Consider the following 15,485-nt stretch of genomic DNA (forward strand, 5'->3'; position numbering starts at 1 on the left):
AAAGTGCCACCTCACCAATGACACTGGACAAACCAGCAGTCCATCAAATTTCTCCTCCTTCATAAAAGAATGCAAAACGATCAGTTATTTCCATAAACTGTGTGAGAAAGTTCCTTACAAAAATGTAAACATCAAAAAGCTGAGAAAAACTTAAAAATTAGGGTGACAGTGCAATGCTTTTTCCTTTTCTTCTGTTTCTGAGCCCATCAGTGCCTTGCCCCATGACTCAGAGATAACTCCCTCCAGGAGCCATTTCTGTTGGATGGGCACTCAAGGACCAATCATGACTCAGAACGATATCAGCCCATTGGGAGATGCTCCGCCCAGGGGGGAGGAGCTCAGCATCCCCACCTGGATACAATCTGGGCTTTGGGACAGAACAGGCAGCCCTTACCCACTGGTTTCCAGAGGACAAGAGCTACCAGATCTTTTCTACAGGATCCCCACTTCAACAAGACCATTTCATCTGGTCTGCTGCCACCACCCTAACTAGCAGGGTATCAGGTTGTGTTCTGACTCTGTCAGTGCTTTTATTTTGTATTATTGATTGTAAATTAGGTTTTTTTCCCTTTTCCTAATAAATTGTATTTTTGACTTGGAGTCTCTCACTGGTTTTTCTTTCAAACCAGAACATTATTTTGGCACCAAACGTGAGGCACCAAGATTTTTGCTCAAGGACCTGATTCTGCTTGGTGGGTAATGCAGAGGGATGGGGAAACCACTTGTGCACCACAAGGAGACCTAATTTTAGTGAGATCTGTTGTAAGGTTTCATTCGATATTTTATATATATCTCTATCTATATATCTATACATCTGTATATTTTTATATACTTTATTATGTACAATATACATTTCTATATATTTTTCTTTTTGATTTAATGTATTTTGGGTGTTTTTCCTTTTCCTAATAAATGGTACTTCTGACTTGGAGTCTCTCACTGGTTTTGCTTTCAAACCAGAACAACTGGCCACTGGCGATGGTTGTTTGGCTTGATTGGCCAATTGGATCCAGGTGTGTGTTGTGACTCTCTGGCAAGGGCCATGGGTTTTTCTTAGTAGTAAAGGATGGTATAACAAAGGGATTGATCAGCCTGCTGCAATCATGGAGTCAATGCTCATTATTCCCTGCTGGGACTGCTGCGACAACAGGGACTGATGATTTTTCTTTCAGCACTGGACAATCCTTTTTCCAATGCCCCCATTTCTTACAGGGTGCACTCTGAGCCTTCTCTGGAGGGGAAGCTTTCTTGGGTGACTTTTCCTGAGTTGCCTTCTTGCTAGATTGGGATTAACTCTTTCAGTTGGGCCCTGTCTCAAAACACCTTCCAGGCAACCTCCAGCAGTTTATCCATGTCTTCAACTCCCTTTATCTTTTCTTCTTATGGTATTTGAAGTCTGACTCACACAAAACAAACCCAGATGTGCTTTGCCATCAGCTGACTCAGGATCTAGATCAGTATATTTGATGGCAGATTTTCTTCACCTGTTTTAAAAATGACTGGGCAACTCATCATCATTTTGCCTCACTTGATGAAGCTTTGACCAATTTTCAGCTTTAGAGACCCCGTGTTTTAACCCACATTCCACGAGGATTTGATATCATTTTAATTTTGCCATCTGCTCGGGTGTTTTTGCATCCCACCCAGGGTTTTCAAGGGGACATATCTCAGTGACAGCGCCTTGAAGCAGCTCCCTGACTGTGCTCCCCTCAAGGAATGTTGGGATGAATTTATTGAGCACTCATCTCTCAGTCGGGTCAGTGATGTGTCTGACACAGAGTTCACATCAGATCAGGCTGATTTATATGGAGAATATTATTTATTTATTCATTTATAGGCTGTATGGTGCACTCATGAACTGATAGTTTATATTGCACCAACCAGCAGCTACAAGGAATCACCTATAATCAAATCAGTGTCAAATACCGTATCAAATTGCCGCAGATCAATAACAATGGGTAAAAGGCAATACAAAACTGCAAAAGGCAATACAAAACTGCAAAAGGCAATACAAAAGTGCAGAAGCCAGTACAGAATTGCAGAGGCCAATTATTAAATTGTCATTTATGACCTGGCTCTGCTGCAGAGTGGAGAAAGCTGGAAGCTCTTGAGGGGACTCATTCACCCCTGTCCCTGAGTGTCCCTCAGTGTCCCCAGCGACGTCACTCCAGCAATTCCTATCAGGATTTGGGGCAATTTCAATGAAAATTCCCAGAGAAGTCCCCAGATTTATCTCAAATACTGCACGGGGAGGGCACAGGTGACAGCAGCCATGTCCCCAATGATGTCACTGCCGCTATGACATCGCAGCAGTGATGTCACTGTCCCGAAGCAGCCTTGGGATGTCCTTGATGGCTTTTTGGCACCGCTCGGCCACTGCAAGGCTACCGGGGCCACTGGGGCCACCGCGGCCACTATAGGGACTCAAGAGGAGGTCGTGGATGTCCCCAAGTGTCCCCAGCAGGTGATGCTTGAACAGGCGGGTGCTGGCCTCCCACAGCTGCTCAAACTTGGCCACCGCAGCCACCAAGTCCTTGGGGACATCGGGGGATGCGTCATTTGTCCCCTCCAGGGCAGCCTCGATGTCCCTGAGCTGGCACTCCATGTAACTGATAAACTCAGTGCCTTTGTCACACGTTGTCACCAAACGCTGCAGCGGCTCCAGGGCCACCTCTGCCCAATGTCTCCTCCTGGTGGCCACCCTCGCCCGCCTGGAGGCCACCACAGCCTCTCCCATGGCCTCACTGGTGTCCATTGCCACCTGGGCATCACGTGTGGCCCCCACTGAGGCCTCCTCATTCCTGTCCAGGGCCACCATGAGCTGCTGGGCTGTGGCTGCCAGGTTGTCCCCAGCTGTCCCCCTGAGGGTGGCCTTGTCCTGCTGGTCCCTGGCCCAGGCGAGGGCCGTGTCCTCGCAGGCATCATGGAGCTTGGTGATCTCCTCAACCAGCTGTTTCCATCTCTCCTTGTGCGCAGCCACCAACTCCCGCCAGGTGCTGCCTGCGGCTCTCACATCGACCCAGGTGGCCCCAGGGGTGGCCCCGAGGGTGGCCAGGGCCTGGCCCAGCGAGGGGACACCAGGGTTGCCCATGGAGGTGACACCGGGGTATTCCAGGGCCTTACGGAGGCTCCAGGTGAAGATCCTCAGGGCCGCATGCAGCAACCTTGGGGGCACACAGCGCCGCACGCCCCGGTGTGGCCCTGTCACAGTGGCCGCCACCGTGCCCAGGGTGGCCGCCACGGACACCAGAGCCTCCAGCAGCTGGGGAGGGGACACCTGGGGAGGGGACAGGGGAGGTGTCAGGGACCTGGTGGCACCTGTGGCCTCCTAAGGCGGCCCCTGTGCCCTCTCGGGGATCCCCTTTGTCCCCTCCCTGGAGGGCTCTGCTGTTCACTCTGTCCATTGTCATCCCTGATATCCTCTCTGCCACCACCGGCCAGCTCCCATGTCCCCTCCACCCTGTCCCTCACTGCCCCCACTGCTGCCTTTCACCACCCCCTCTGCACCCTCCCCCCCCCACCCCACCAAGTGTCCCCTCTGTCCCTCTCTCCATCCCCCATCCCCCCCATCTGTTGTACCTCTTGGGGCTCCATGCTCACTGGGGACACATCGGGGATGCTTTGGGGACGCTCCGGGGGTCGAAGGAGCCTTGGGATGTCCTCGATGGCTCTTTGGCACCGCTCGGCCACCTCACAGCCACTGGGGCTGGCGGGACCACCATTGAAATAGAACTTGATATCTTGAAGTGTCCCCACCAGGTGATCCTTGACCAGGCGGGCGTTGGCCTCCCACATCTGCTCGGCCACGGCCACCTTGGCCACCAAATCCTCGGGAACATCGAGCAACGCCTCATTTGTCCCCTTCAGGGTGGCCTTGATGTCCCCAACCCTGCGCTTCAGCTCCCGGGGGAACACAGTGGCTTCGTCACACGCGGCCACCAAGCGCTCCAGCAGCCCCAGGGCCACCTCCAGCCGCTGTCTCACCATGGTGGCCCTTGTTGCCTCACTGGCAGCCACCATGGCCTCTCTCCTGACCCAGGCTTCATGCCCGGCCACCACCTCGGCCCCCTCCTCCCTGCCCAGGGCCTGACCCAGCTCCACCATGTTTTCCTGAGCTGTCCCATAACGGGCAGCCTCCTCCTGCAGTTCCCTGGCCTGGGCGGTGGCTGCCCTGTTGGCCACCTTGGTGGCCAAATCCCTGCAGGCACTGGGGAGCTCGGTGGCTTTCCTGGCCAGCCCGGTCCAGCTTTTCACAAGCTTAGACACTGACGACCGCCACTTCCAGGCCGCCCCTGTCACATGGTCCCAGGTGGTCCCTGGGGTGCTCTTGTAGGTGGCCAGGGCCTGACTCAGGGAGGTGACACAGCCATCATCATCAGAGGTGATTTTGTGGCGCCACCAGGTGCCATCACTGCGGTGCAGGGTGGCCCGGAGTTTCCTCTTGAAGTATTCCAGTTTCCAGTACAGGCACCATTGGGACTTGAGCACATTCATCTCATCCAACCTGGGCAGGGTGGCCTGCAGCTCGCCCAGGATGGCCACCACGGTGACCTGTGGCTGCAGCAGGGCTGGGAACGCCTGGGGAGGGGATAGGGGAGGTGTCAGGGACATGGTGGCACTTGTGGCCTCCTGGGGTGGCCTCTGCGCCCAAGGGGTCCCTTTAGTCCCTTCTGGCCCTTTGTCAGCCTCTTGTTCCCTCTGACACCCCCTGCCTGGAGCCTCTCCTGCCCCTCTGCTGTTCCCTCTGCCATCCTCTATTCCCTCCCACCAAAGCCCCCATGTCCCCTCCCCCTCCATGTCCTCCCACCCCCCCCCACTGCCCCCTCCCCTGCCCACATCCCATCGCCCCCCAGTGTCCGCTCTATCCACCTCTCCCCCCCCAACCTGGTCGCACCTCTGGGAGCTCCATGCTCACAGAGGACACCTCAGGGATGCTCTGGGGACACTCTGGGGGTCGAAGGAGCCTTGGGATGTCCTCGATGGCTCTTTAGCACCGCTCTGCCACCACACAGGCATTGTGGGGGTCAGGACCAATAGTGAAAGAGAACTTGATGTCTTGAAGTGCCCCCAGCAGGTGATCCTTGCCCAGGCGGGCGTTGGCCTCCCACAGCCGCTCGGCCTCAGCCACCTTGGCCACCAAGTCCTCAGGGACATTGGGGGACACCTCATTTGTCCCCTTCAGGGCAGTGTTGATGTCCCCAACCCTGCGCCGCAGCTTCCAGGGGAACGCGGTGGCTTTGTCACACGCGGCCACCAAGCGCTCCAGCAGTCCCAGGGCCGCCTCCAGCCGCTGTCTCACCATGGTGGCCCTTGTTGCCTTGCTGGCAGCCTCCCTGGCCTCTCTCCTCAACCAGGTTTCATGCCCGGCCACCACCTCGGCCCCCTCCTCCCTGCCCAGGGCCTGACCCAGATCCACCATGTTTTCCTGAGCTGTCCCATAACGAGCAGCCTTGTCCCTCAGTTTCCTTGCTTGGGCGGTGGCTCTGTCCAAATTGCCGGCCGCCCTGGTGGCCAAATCCCTGCAGTCGTGGCGGAGCTTGGTGGCCTTCCTGACCAGCCAGGCCCAGCTGTCCACAAGCTCAGACACCGACCGGTGCCACTTGCTGGCTGCCATTGTCACATTGTCCCAGGCGGTCCCTGGGGTGCTCTCATAGGCAGCCAGGGCCTGGCTCAGGGAGGTGACAGGGTCATCATCACTGGAGGTGACAATGTCGCGCCACCAGGTGTCATCAACAGAGTACAGAGCGGCTCGGAGGTTCCCGGTGAAGTGCTCCAGGTTCCAGTACAGGCTCTCTGTGTGCCAGGGCAGCCTGTCCTCGTGCAGCATCTCCTCATGTAGCCTGGGCAGGGTGTCCAGCAGCTCGCCCAGGGTGGCCACCACGGTGAGCTGTGGCTGCAGCAGGGCCGGGGACAGCTGGGGAGGGGACAGGGGAGGTGTCAGGTGTGAGAAATGAAACACTGGAAACAGGAGCTCTTTTTCAGAGTGGTAATTGCTTGGTGATGTTGATGAAGTTGATAGAGTTTAGTTTGAAATCTTGGTCTGCTGTTGAATATTGAATGTTAGAGTTCTGGGACTTGCCTTTGCTTGCCACTGTTAACTGTTACAACCTTACCCTGTATTTATGGTATCCTGTTCCATTGGGAATCACTTCCCTGACCCCCAGAAGGACTTGCACCCAGGCTGAATTTAATGAAGGGCTGTTGTACTATATGGACCCTCTCAAAAACAACAAACCAGCACCAAAACTTTGATTTTAACTGGGCAGAACCACAGGAATTCCCCCACCATTGATCAGAGTTGGATTCTGTCCTGTTACCATAACTTTGATAGTACCCAGCTTGGAGGATACTCCTGAGCTATGAGCCAACATTGTCTTCCTAAGGATTCTCCTGAGGACAGAGCCCCAGCTCTGCTGAGAGACAAAGCTGCCCTCCTCCTCCTCCTCCTCAGTGTTGTCCTGTGGGAGCAGCGGCGCTGTGCGTGACCCCTCGGGTTCCCCACCCAGAGCTGTCTTTAATAAAGGTCTTTCTAAAGGAGCTGGTCTCCTGGCTCTTTCTGTTACATCAGGGACCTTGGGGTACTTGTGGCCTCCTGGGATGGGCTCCTGACCCCGAGGGGTCCCCTTTGTCAGCCTCTTGTTCCCTCTGCCACCCCCTGCCCCTCCCCTGGTGACCTGTCCCACCCCCTGCCCCCTCCGCTGTCCCCTCTGCCACCCCCTGTGTCCCCCCCATTCCCCACTGCACCCTCCTCCCCCATGTCCCCTCCCGTCTCGGTCACCTCCCCCCTTCCTGCCACCCCCTCCTGTCCCCTGGGCAACCTCCTTACCCCTCCCACCACCCCCACGTTGCCTCCATCCCCAACTGCTCCCTCCACCACAGTGTCCCCTCTGTCCCCATCTCCTCCCCCTTCCCCCCACTCCCCCATCCCGTCGCACCTCTTGGGGGTCCATGCTCATTAGGAACACGTTGGGGACGCTCTGGGGACACTCCAGGGGTCGAAGGAGCCTTGGGATGTCCTCGGTGGCTCTTTGGCATCGCTCGGCCACCTCACAGGCATTGGGGCCGCTGGGAGCACCAGTGAAATAGACCATCATGAAGTTTGGAAGTGTCCCCAGCAGGTGACGTGTGGCCAGCCTAGCATTGGCCTCCCACAGCCGCTCAGCCATGGCTACCTTGGCCACCAAATCCTCAGGGACATTGGGGGGTGCTTCATTTGTCCCCTCCAGGGTGGTCTCGATGTCCCTGAGCAGGCGCTGCAGCTCCCGGGGGAACGCAGTGGCTTCATCAAACGCGGCCACCAAGCGCTGCACCAGCTCCAGGGCTGCCTCCACCCGCTGTCTCACCATGGTGGCCATTGTAGCATCCCTGGCAAGCACCTTGGTGGCCACCTCCCTGCAGATGTTGCGGAGCTCGGCGGCCTCACTGGCCGGCCAGGCCCAGCTCTTCATAAGCACATTCATCGACTCCTGCCACTTGCTGGCTGCCATTGTCACACGGTTCCTTGTGGTCCCTGGAGTGCTCTTGTAGGCGGCCAGGGCCTGGCTCAGGGAGGTGACAGGGTCATCATCACTGGAGGTGACATCGCGGCGCCACCAAGTGTCATCAACGCACTTCAGGGTGGCCCCAAGCTCCGTGGCGAATTCCTCAATGTACCGGCGCAGGTTCACTGCATGCCAGGGCAGCATCTCGTTCTCCCTGGGCAGGGTGTCCAGCAGCTCACCTAGGATGGCCACCACGGTGACCTGTGGCTGCAGCAGGGCTGGGGACAGCTGGGGAGAGGACAGGGGAGGTGTCAGGGACCTGGTGGCACCTGTGGCCTCCTGCCGTGGCACCTGTGCCCTCCCGGTGCCCCCTCTGTCCCCTTCCTGGAGGACTCTGCTGTCTGCTCTGTCTCTTTGTCACCCCCTTGTCCCCTCTGCCACCTCTTGCCACCCTCCCTGCCGTCCCCTCTGCCACCCATTACCACCACACTGGTAGCCCCTGTCACCCTCTGCTGTCCATCCTGACACCGCCCGCCAGCTCCTGTGTCCCCTCCACCCCAGTCATTCCCATCCCCCTCATTCCCCTCCCCCCCTTTCCCCTCCCCCTCTCTGTCACCTTCTCCCTTCCTGCCACTCCCTCCTGTCCCCTTTGTGACCTTCTGCCCCCTCCTACCACCCCGCTGTGTGACCCACATCCCCCATTGCCCCCTCCCGTCCCCTTCCCCTCAGTGTCCCATTTGTCCCCCACCCATCGCACCTCTGGGAGCTCCATGCTCACTGGGGACCCCTCAGGGATGCTCTGGGGACTCTCTGGGGTTCGAAGGAGCCTTGGGATGTCCTCGGTGGCTCTTTGGCACCGCTCGGCCACCTCACAGAGACTGGGGCTGGTGGGACCACCAGTGAAATAGAATTTCATGACGTCTGGAACTGCCCCCAGCAGGTGATCCTTGGCCAGGCGGGCGTTGGCCTCCCACAGCCGCTCGGCCTCGACCACCTTGGCCACCAAGTCCTCAGGGATATCAAAGTATCCCATATTTGTCCACTTCAGGGCAGCCTCGATGTCCCTACCCCTGCGCTGCAGCTCCCGGGGGAACGTGGTGGCTTCGTCACACGCGGCCACCAAGCGCTCCAGCAGCCCCAGAGACGCCTCCACCCGCGGTCTCTCCATGGTGGCCCTTGTTGCCTCGCTGGCAGCCACCCTGGCCTCTCTCCTCACCTGGGCTCCATGCCCGGCCACCACCTCGGCCCCCTCCTCCCCGCCCAGGGCCTGACCCAGCTCCACCATGTTTTCCTGAGCTGTCCCATCACGGGCAGCCTTGTCCTGCAGCTCCCTGGCCTGGGCGGTGGCAGTGGTCGCCCTGTCGGCCGCCTCAGTGTCCACCTCCTTGCAGGTGTTGTGGAGCTTGGTGGCCTTCCTGGCCAGCTGGGCCCAGCTGTTCACAAGCACAGACACCGACCGCTGCCACTTCCTGGCTGCCATTGTCACATGGTCCCAGCTGGTCCATGTGGTGCTGTCATAGGCAGCCAGGGCCTGGCTCACGGAGGTGAGAGGGTCACCATCATTGTAGGTGACATTGCGGTGCCACCAGGTGCCCTGAGTGCAGTACAGGGTGACCCAGAGGCTCTCAGTGAAGTCCACCAGGTCCCAGTACAGGCTCACTGTTGACACGGGCAGCAGCATCTCCTCGTCCCGCCTGGGCAGGGTGTCCAGCAGCTCACCCAGGGTGGCCACCACGGTGACCTGTGGCTGCAGCAGGGCCGGGGACAGCTGGGGAGGGGACAGGGGAGGTGTCAGGAACCTGGTGGCACTTACGGCCTCCTGGGGGGGGTCCCTGCTCCCGAGACAACCCCTCTGTCCCCTCCATTCCTTTGTCAGCCTCTTGTTCCCCCGTCACACCCTGCCCCTCCCCTCATAGCCCCTCCCACCCCCTGCCCCTCTGCTGTCCCTTCTGCCAGCCCCCAACACCCAACATGTCTGCCCCATCCCCCACTGCCCCTTCCCCCGTTCTCCCTCCACCTCTGTCACCTCCCCCATTCCTGCCACTCCCTCCTGCCCCTCCCTCACCCACTGCCCCTTTCACCACCCCCCACTGTCCCCAGGCCCCCGAGTGTCCCCTCTGTCCCACTCTCATCCCCCCTCCCCCCGCATCGCACCTCTTGGAGCTCCATGCTCACTGGGGACACCTTGGGTACACTCTGGGGACACTGTGGGACTTGAAGGAGCCTTGGGATGTCCTCAATCGCTCTTTGGCACCACTCGGCCACACGACAGATTCTGGTGGGACCACCAGTGAAATAGAAGCCGATGATGTCCTGAAGTGGCCCCAGCAGGTGATCCTTGGCCAGGCGGGCATTGGCCTCCCACAGCCGCTCGGCCACGGCCACCTTGGCCACCAAGTCCTCGGGGACATCGGGGGACGCCTCACTGGTCCCCTCCAGGGCAGCCTCGATGTCCCCAACTCTGCGCTGCAGCTCCCGGGGGAACGCGGTGGCTTCGTCACACGCAGCCACCAAGCACTGCAGCAGCCCCAGGGCTGCCTCCATCTGCTGTCTCTCCATGGTGGCCCTTGTTGCCTCGCTGGCAGCCACCCTGGCCTCTTCCCTCACCTCAGTTTCCTGCCCAGCCACCACCTCGGCCCTCTCCACCCCACCCTGGGCCAGACCCAGCTCCCCGCTGTTTTCCTGAGCTGTCCCATCACGGGCGGCCTTGTCCTGCAGCTCCCTGGCCCGCCTGGTGCGGAAGGACTCCCAGCTGGCCGCCTCAGTGGCCAAATCCCTGCAGGTGTTGCGGAGCTTGGTGGCCTTCCTGGCCAGCTCAGCCCAGCTGTCCACAAGCACAGACACCGACCGGTGCCATTCGCTGGCCGCCTTTGCCACATTGTCTCGGCTGGTCCCTGGGGTGCTCCTGTAGGCGTCCAGGGCCCGGCTCAGGGAGGTGACAGGGCAATCATCATTGGAGGTGAGAGGATCATGATCATTAGAGGTGACATTGCGGCGCCAGCAGTTGTCCTCAATGCGGTACAGGGTGACCCGGAGCTCATTGGTGAATTCCTCTAGGACCCAGTAAAGGCACCCTGGGGACATGAACACCAGCATCTCCTCATCCACCATGGGCAGGGTGTCCAGCAGCTCACCCAGGATGGCCACCACGGTGACCTGTGGCTGCAGCAGGGCCGGGGACAGCTGGGGAGGGGACAGGGGAGGTGTCAGGGACATGGTGGCATTTGTGGCTTTCTGGGGTGGTCCCTGCCACCAAGGGGTCCCCTGTGTCCCCTCCATCCCTTTGTCAGCCTCTTGTTCCCTCTGCCACCCCCTGCCCCTCCCCTCATGGCCCCTCCCACCCCGTGCCCCTCTGCTGTCCCCTCTGCCACCCCCAACACCCCCCGTGTCCCCCCTATACCCCATTGCCCCCTCCCCTCCCCACCCACTGTTCTCTCAGTCCCGTTCTCACCCCCACCACCCTCGCATCTCTTGGGGCTCCATGCTCACTAGGGATACCTTGGGGACACTCTGGGGATGCTCTGGGGGTCGAAGGAGCCTTGGGATGTCCTCGATGGCTCTTTGGCACCGCTCGGCCACACCACAGGCACTGAGGCTGACGGGTTCATCACGGATATAGAACCTGTATATGTATTCATGTGTCCCCTCCAGGTGATCCTTGGCCAGGCGGGTGTTGGCCTCCCACAGCCTCTCAGCCACGGCCACCTTGGCCACCAAGTCCTCAGTGACATGAGATGATGCCTCATTTGTCCCCTTCAGGCTGGCCTTGATGTCCCCAACCCTGCGCTGCAGCTCCTGGGTGAACGCGGCGGCTTCGTCACACGCGGCCACCAAGCGCTCCAGCAGCCCCAGGGCCGCATCCAGCCGCTGTCTCCTTCTGCTTGCCCTAGTGGCCAGGCTGGCAGCCACCCTGGCCTCTCTCCTCACCTGGGCTCCATGCCTGGCCACCACCTCGGCCCCCTCCTCCCTGCCCAGGGCCTGACCCAGCTCCACCATGTTTTCCTGAGCTGTCCCATCACGGGCAGCCTTGTCCTGCAGCTCCCTGGCCCGGGCGGTGTTGGTGGCCACCTTGTCAGTCAGCTCAGTGACCGTCACCCTGCAGGCATTGAGGAGCTTGGTGGCCTTCCTGGACGTCTTGGCCCAGTTTTTAACATGCCAATCCACCGCCTCCTGCCACTTCTTGGCCACCATTCTCACATGGAGCCAGGTGGTCCATGGGGTGCTCTTGTAGGCGGCCAGGGCCTGGCTCAGGGACGTGGGAGGTTTCTCCACAGAGTTGCCATTGCGGTGGTACCAGGCCTCATCAATGCCATAGGGGGTGCAGCTGAACTCCGCGGTGATGCCCACCAGTTCACTGTACAGGCACATTGGGGACTTGAGAAGCATCATCATCTCCTCATCCCGCCTGGGCAGGGTGGCCAGCAGCTCACCCAGGGTGGCCACCACAGTGACCTGTGGCTGCAGCAGGGCTGGGGACAGCTGGGGAGGGGACAGGCTAAGTGTCAGGGACCTGGTGGCATTTGTAGCTTCCTGGGGTGGCCCTCTGCCCCCAAGGGGTCCCCTTTGTTCCATCCATCCCTCTTTCAATCAGTTCCTCTCTTTGCCACCCCCTGTCTCTCCCTGCATAGCCCCTCCCACCGCCTGCCCCCCCATGCTGTCACCACCACCAGTCCCCGTGTCCCCTCCCCGTCGTGACCCCCCCCCCATTCTCCACTGCACCCTCCCCTTCCTTTCCCCTCCCCTCCTGTGTCACCTCCCCCTTTCTGGCCACTCCCTCCTGTCCCCTGTCATACCTCCTGATCCCTCCCACCACCCCTGTGTCCCCTCCATCCCCCATTTCCCCCTCCCCCCTCCCTTCCCCTCTGTCCCCATCTCTCTCCCCCGACCCCGTCTCACCTTTTGGAGCTCCATGCTCACTGGGGACATCTCGGTGATGCTCTGGGAACACTCCGTGGGTTGAAGGAGCCTTGGGATTTCCTCAATGGCTCTTTGGGACCGCTCGGCCACCCCACAGCCACTGGGGCTGGTGCGACCACCAATGAACAAGAACCTGATGATGTCGTCAACTGCTCCCAGCAGGTGATCCTTGGCCAGGCGGGCGATCGCCCCCCACAGCCGCTCGGCCACAGCCACTCGGCCTCAGCCACCTTGGCCACCAACTCCTCGGGGACATCAGGGGATGCCTCATTTGTCCCCTTCAAGGCAGCCTCGATGTCCCCAACCCTGCACTGCAATTCCAGGGGGAACTTGGTGGCTTCGTCACACGCGGCCACCAAGCGCTCCAGCAGCCCCAGGGCCGCCTCCACCCGCTGTCTCACCATGGTGGCCCTTGTTGCTTCACTGGCAGCCACCCAGGCCTCTCTCCTCTTCTGGGCTTTATAGCTGTGCTCCTCCTCGGTCCCCTCCTCCCCTCCCAGGGCCTGACCCAGCTCCACCATGTTTTCCTGAACTGTCCCATAACGGGCAGCCTCGTCCTGCAGCTCCCTGGCCTCGGTGGCTCTGTCAACCGCCTCAGCAGCCGCCTCTATGCAGGTGTTGCGGAGCTTGGTGGCTGCCCTGGCCAGCCGGGCCCAGCTGTTCACAAGCACAGACACCGACCGGTGCCACTTGCTGGCTGCCATTGTCACACGGTTCTGGGGGATCCCTGGAGTGCTCTTGTAGTTGGTCAGAGTCTGGCTCAGGGAGGTGACAGCGTCATCACCATCAGAGGTGACAATGTGGCACCACCAGGTGTCATCAATGCAGTACAGGGTGACCCAGAGGTCCTTGGTGAAGTTCACCAGGTCCCAGTACAGGTCCACTGCGGACACGAGCTTCATCTCATCTCGCCTGGGCAGAGTGCCCATCAGCTCACCCAGGGTGGCCACCACGGTGACCTGTGGCTGCAGCAGGGCCGGGGACAGCTGGAGAGGGGACAGGGGAGGTGTCAGGGAACTGGTGACATTTGTGGCATTCTGGGGCGGCCCCTGCCCCCCTGAGGGGTCCCCTTTGTCTCCTCCGTCCCTTTGTCAGCCTCTTGTTCCCTCTGCCACACCCTGCCCCTGCCCTCGTAGCTCCTCCCACCCCCTGCCCCTCTGCTGTCCCTTCTGCCACGCCCCAACACCTCCAATGTCCCCCCTATATGCCACTGTTCCCTTCCCCCCATTTTCCCTCCACTTCTCTGTCACCTTCCCCCGTTCCTGCCACTCCCTCCTGCCCCACCCCTCCCCCACTGCCCCTTTCACCACCCCCCATGTCTCTGGCCCCCAGGTGTCCCCTCTGTTCCCGTCTCATCCCCAGGCCCCTCTCAACGCACCTCTTGGAGCTCCATACACATTGGGGAGATCTTGGGGATGTTCTGGGCATGCTCTGGAGGTCGAAGGAGCCTTGGGATGTCCTCGATGGCTCTCTGGCACCACTCGGCCACCCCATGGGCACTGGGGCTGGCGGCACCACCATTGAAATAGAACTTGATGATCTCCTGTACTGCTCCCAGCAGGTGATTCTTGGGCAGGCGGGCGTTGGCCTCCCACAGCCGCTCGGCCTCGGCCACCTTGGCCACCAAGTCCTCGGGGACATCGGGGGAAGCCTCATTTGTCCCCTCCAGGGCAGTCTCGGTGTCCCTGAGCCGCCACTCCAGCTCCCGGGGGAACACGGCAGCTTCGTCACACGTGGCCACCAAGCGCTCCAGCAGCCCCAGGGCCGCCTCCAGCTGCTGTCTCTCCATGGTGGCCCTTGTTGCCTCTCTGGCAGCCTCCATGGCCTCTCTCCTCACCTGGGCTCCATGCCCGGCCACCACCTCGGCCCCCTCCTCCCTGCCCAGGGCCTGACCCAGCTCCACCATGTTTTCCTGAGCTGTCCCATCATGGGCAGCCTCGTCCTGCAGCTCCCATGCTTGGGTGGTGGCAGTGGCCTCCTCAGATGCCGCCTCAGTGGCCACCTCCTTGCAGGTGTTGTGGAGCTTGGTGGCTTTCTTGGCCAGCTCGGCCCAGCTTTTCTCAATTCCTCCCAGTGACATCGGCCATCTGAGGAACGGCCATAGCTCAGGCTTCTGAGGGGTCCCTGAGGTGCTGTCATAGGCGACCAGGGCCTGGCTCAGGGCAGTGAGAGGGTTAACGTCATCGTTGGTGACATTCCAGCACCGCCAGGTGTCATCAGTGCGGAACAGGAGGTCCCGGAGCTGCCTGGTGAATTCCTCCAGGTCCCGGTGCAGGCTCACTGCAGACCCGAGCAGCATCTCATTCTCCCTGGGCAGGGTGTCCAGCAGCTCGCCCAGGATGGCCACAGCGCTGTCCTGTGGCTGCAGCAGGGCCGGGGACAGCTGGGGAGGGGACAGGGGAGGTGTCAGGGACATGGTGGCACTTAGGGCCTCCTGGGGTGGCGCCTTTGCCCTCCTGGGGCCCCATTTGTCCCCTCCCTGGAGGGCTCTGCTGTGCCCTCTGTCCCTTTGTCACCCTCTCTGACACCTCTGCCACCACCTGCAGCCTCCTGTTGTCCTCCCCCACCTCTCTGTCACCTTCCCCCTTCCTCCTATGCCATCCTGTCCCCTTTGCGATCCCCTGTCCCTCCCGCCACCCCCGTGTCCCCTCGGTCCCCCACTGCCTCCTTTCACACTGCTCCTCCCCCGTGTCCCCTCTGTCACCCCTGTGTCCCCTATGTCCCCTCCCACCCCACCACTCCAGGATTGTCGCACCTCGAGGGGCTCCATGGCAGCTGGGGACACTCCAGGGACACTCTGGGGATGCCGTGGGGACACTCCGAGGACACTCCAGGGTCACTATGGGTGACAAACATGCCCGTGTGAATGTTGGGGACACGCAGGAACGCAGCGCAGCGGCTGCATAGGGGAAACAGGAAGAGGTGATGTCACTGCCCCCCCTCCCCTGCCGTGGAACCAGGGCAGGGCCCCAATGTCCCTCTCGATGTCCCCAATGTTCCATCAGGGTGCCCAACTAGGCTCAAGTGTCCCCCGATGTCCTGTTGGGGACACTGTGGGGACATTGGGGACATCGTGGTCACCCAAAA

The 15,485-nt window shown here is 60.4% G+C and overlaps 3 protein-coding genes across 3 annotated transcripts; all 3 read right to left on the reverse strand.

The window, feature by feature from the left end:
• Positions 1 to 1,814: 1,814 nt before the first annotated feature.
• Positions 1,815 to 4,707, reverse strand: LOC141725937 (uncharacterized). The gene is made up of 2 exons (XM_074530079.1): positions 3,580 to 4,707; positions 1,815 to 3,277 (listed from the first exon to the last, which is right to left on the reverse strand). The coding sequence occupies exons 1-2, from the start codon at positions 4,609 to 4,611 to the stop codon at positions 2,297 to 2,299; spliced, it is 2,013 nt and encodes a 670-aa protein (XP_074386180.1). The 5' UTR covers positions 4,612 to 4,707; the 3' UTR covers positions 1,815 to 2,296.
• Positions 4,441 to 9,365, reverse strand: LOC106630580 (uncharacterized). The gene is made up of 4 exons (XM_074530078.1): positions 8,239 to 9,365; positions 6,936 to 7,769; positions 4,895 to 5,914; positions 4,441 to 4,578 (listed from the first exon to the last, which is right to left on the reverse strand). Exons 1-3 carry the CDS (start codon positions 9,160 to 9,162, stop codon positions 4,988 to 4,990), a joined length of 2,685 nt encoding a protein of 894 aa, XP_074386179.1. The 5' UTR covers positions 9,163 to 9,365; the 3' UTR covers positions 4,441 to 4,578; positions 4,895 to 4,987.
• A 287-nt stretch (positions 9,366 to 9,652) lies between these two features.
• LOC141725789 (uncharacterized) lies at positions 9,653 to 15,272 on the reverse strand. The gene is made up of 5 exons (XM_074529815.1): positions 15,154 to 15,272; positions 13,777 to 14,781; positions 10,971 to 11,960; positions 9,736 to 10,643; positions 9,653 to 9,665 (listed from the first exon to the last, which is right to left on the reverse strand). The coding sequence occupies exons 1-5, from the start codon at positions 15,166 to 15,168 to the stop codon at positions 9,653 to 9,655; spliced, it is 2,931 nt and encodes a 976-aa protein (XP_074385916.1). The 5' UTR covers positions 15,169 to 15,272.
• Between the last annotated feature and the right edge of the window lie 213 nt (positions 15,273 to 15,485).

The sequence above is a fragment of the Zonotrichia albicollis genome, chromosome 31 (genome assembly GCF_047830755.1).
Source record: "Zonotrichia albicollis isolate bZonAlb1 chromosome 31, bZonAlb1.hap1, whole genome shotgun sequence".
NCBI classification, from domain to species: Eukaryota; Metazoa; Chordata; class Aves; order Passeriformes; family Passerellidae; genus Zonotrichia; species Zonotrichia albicollis.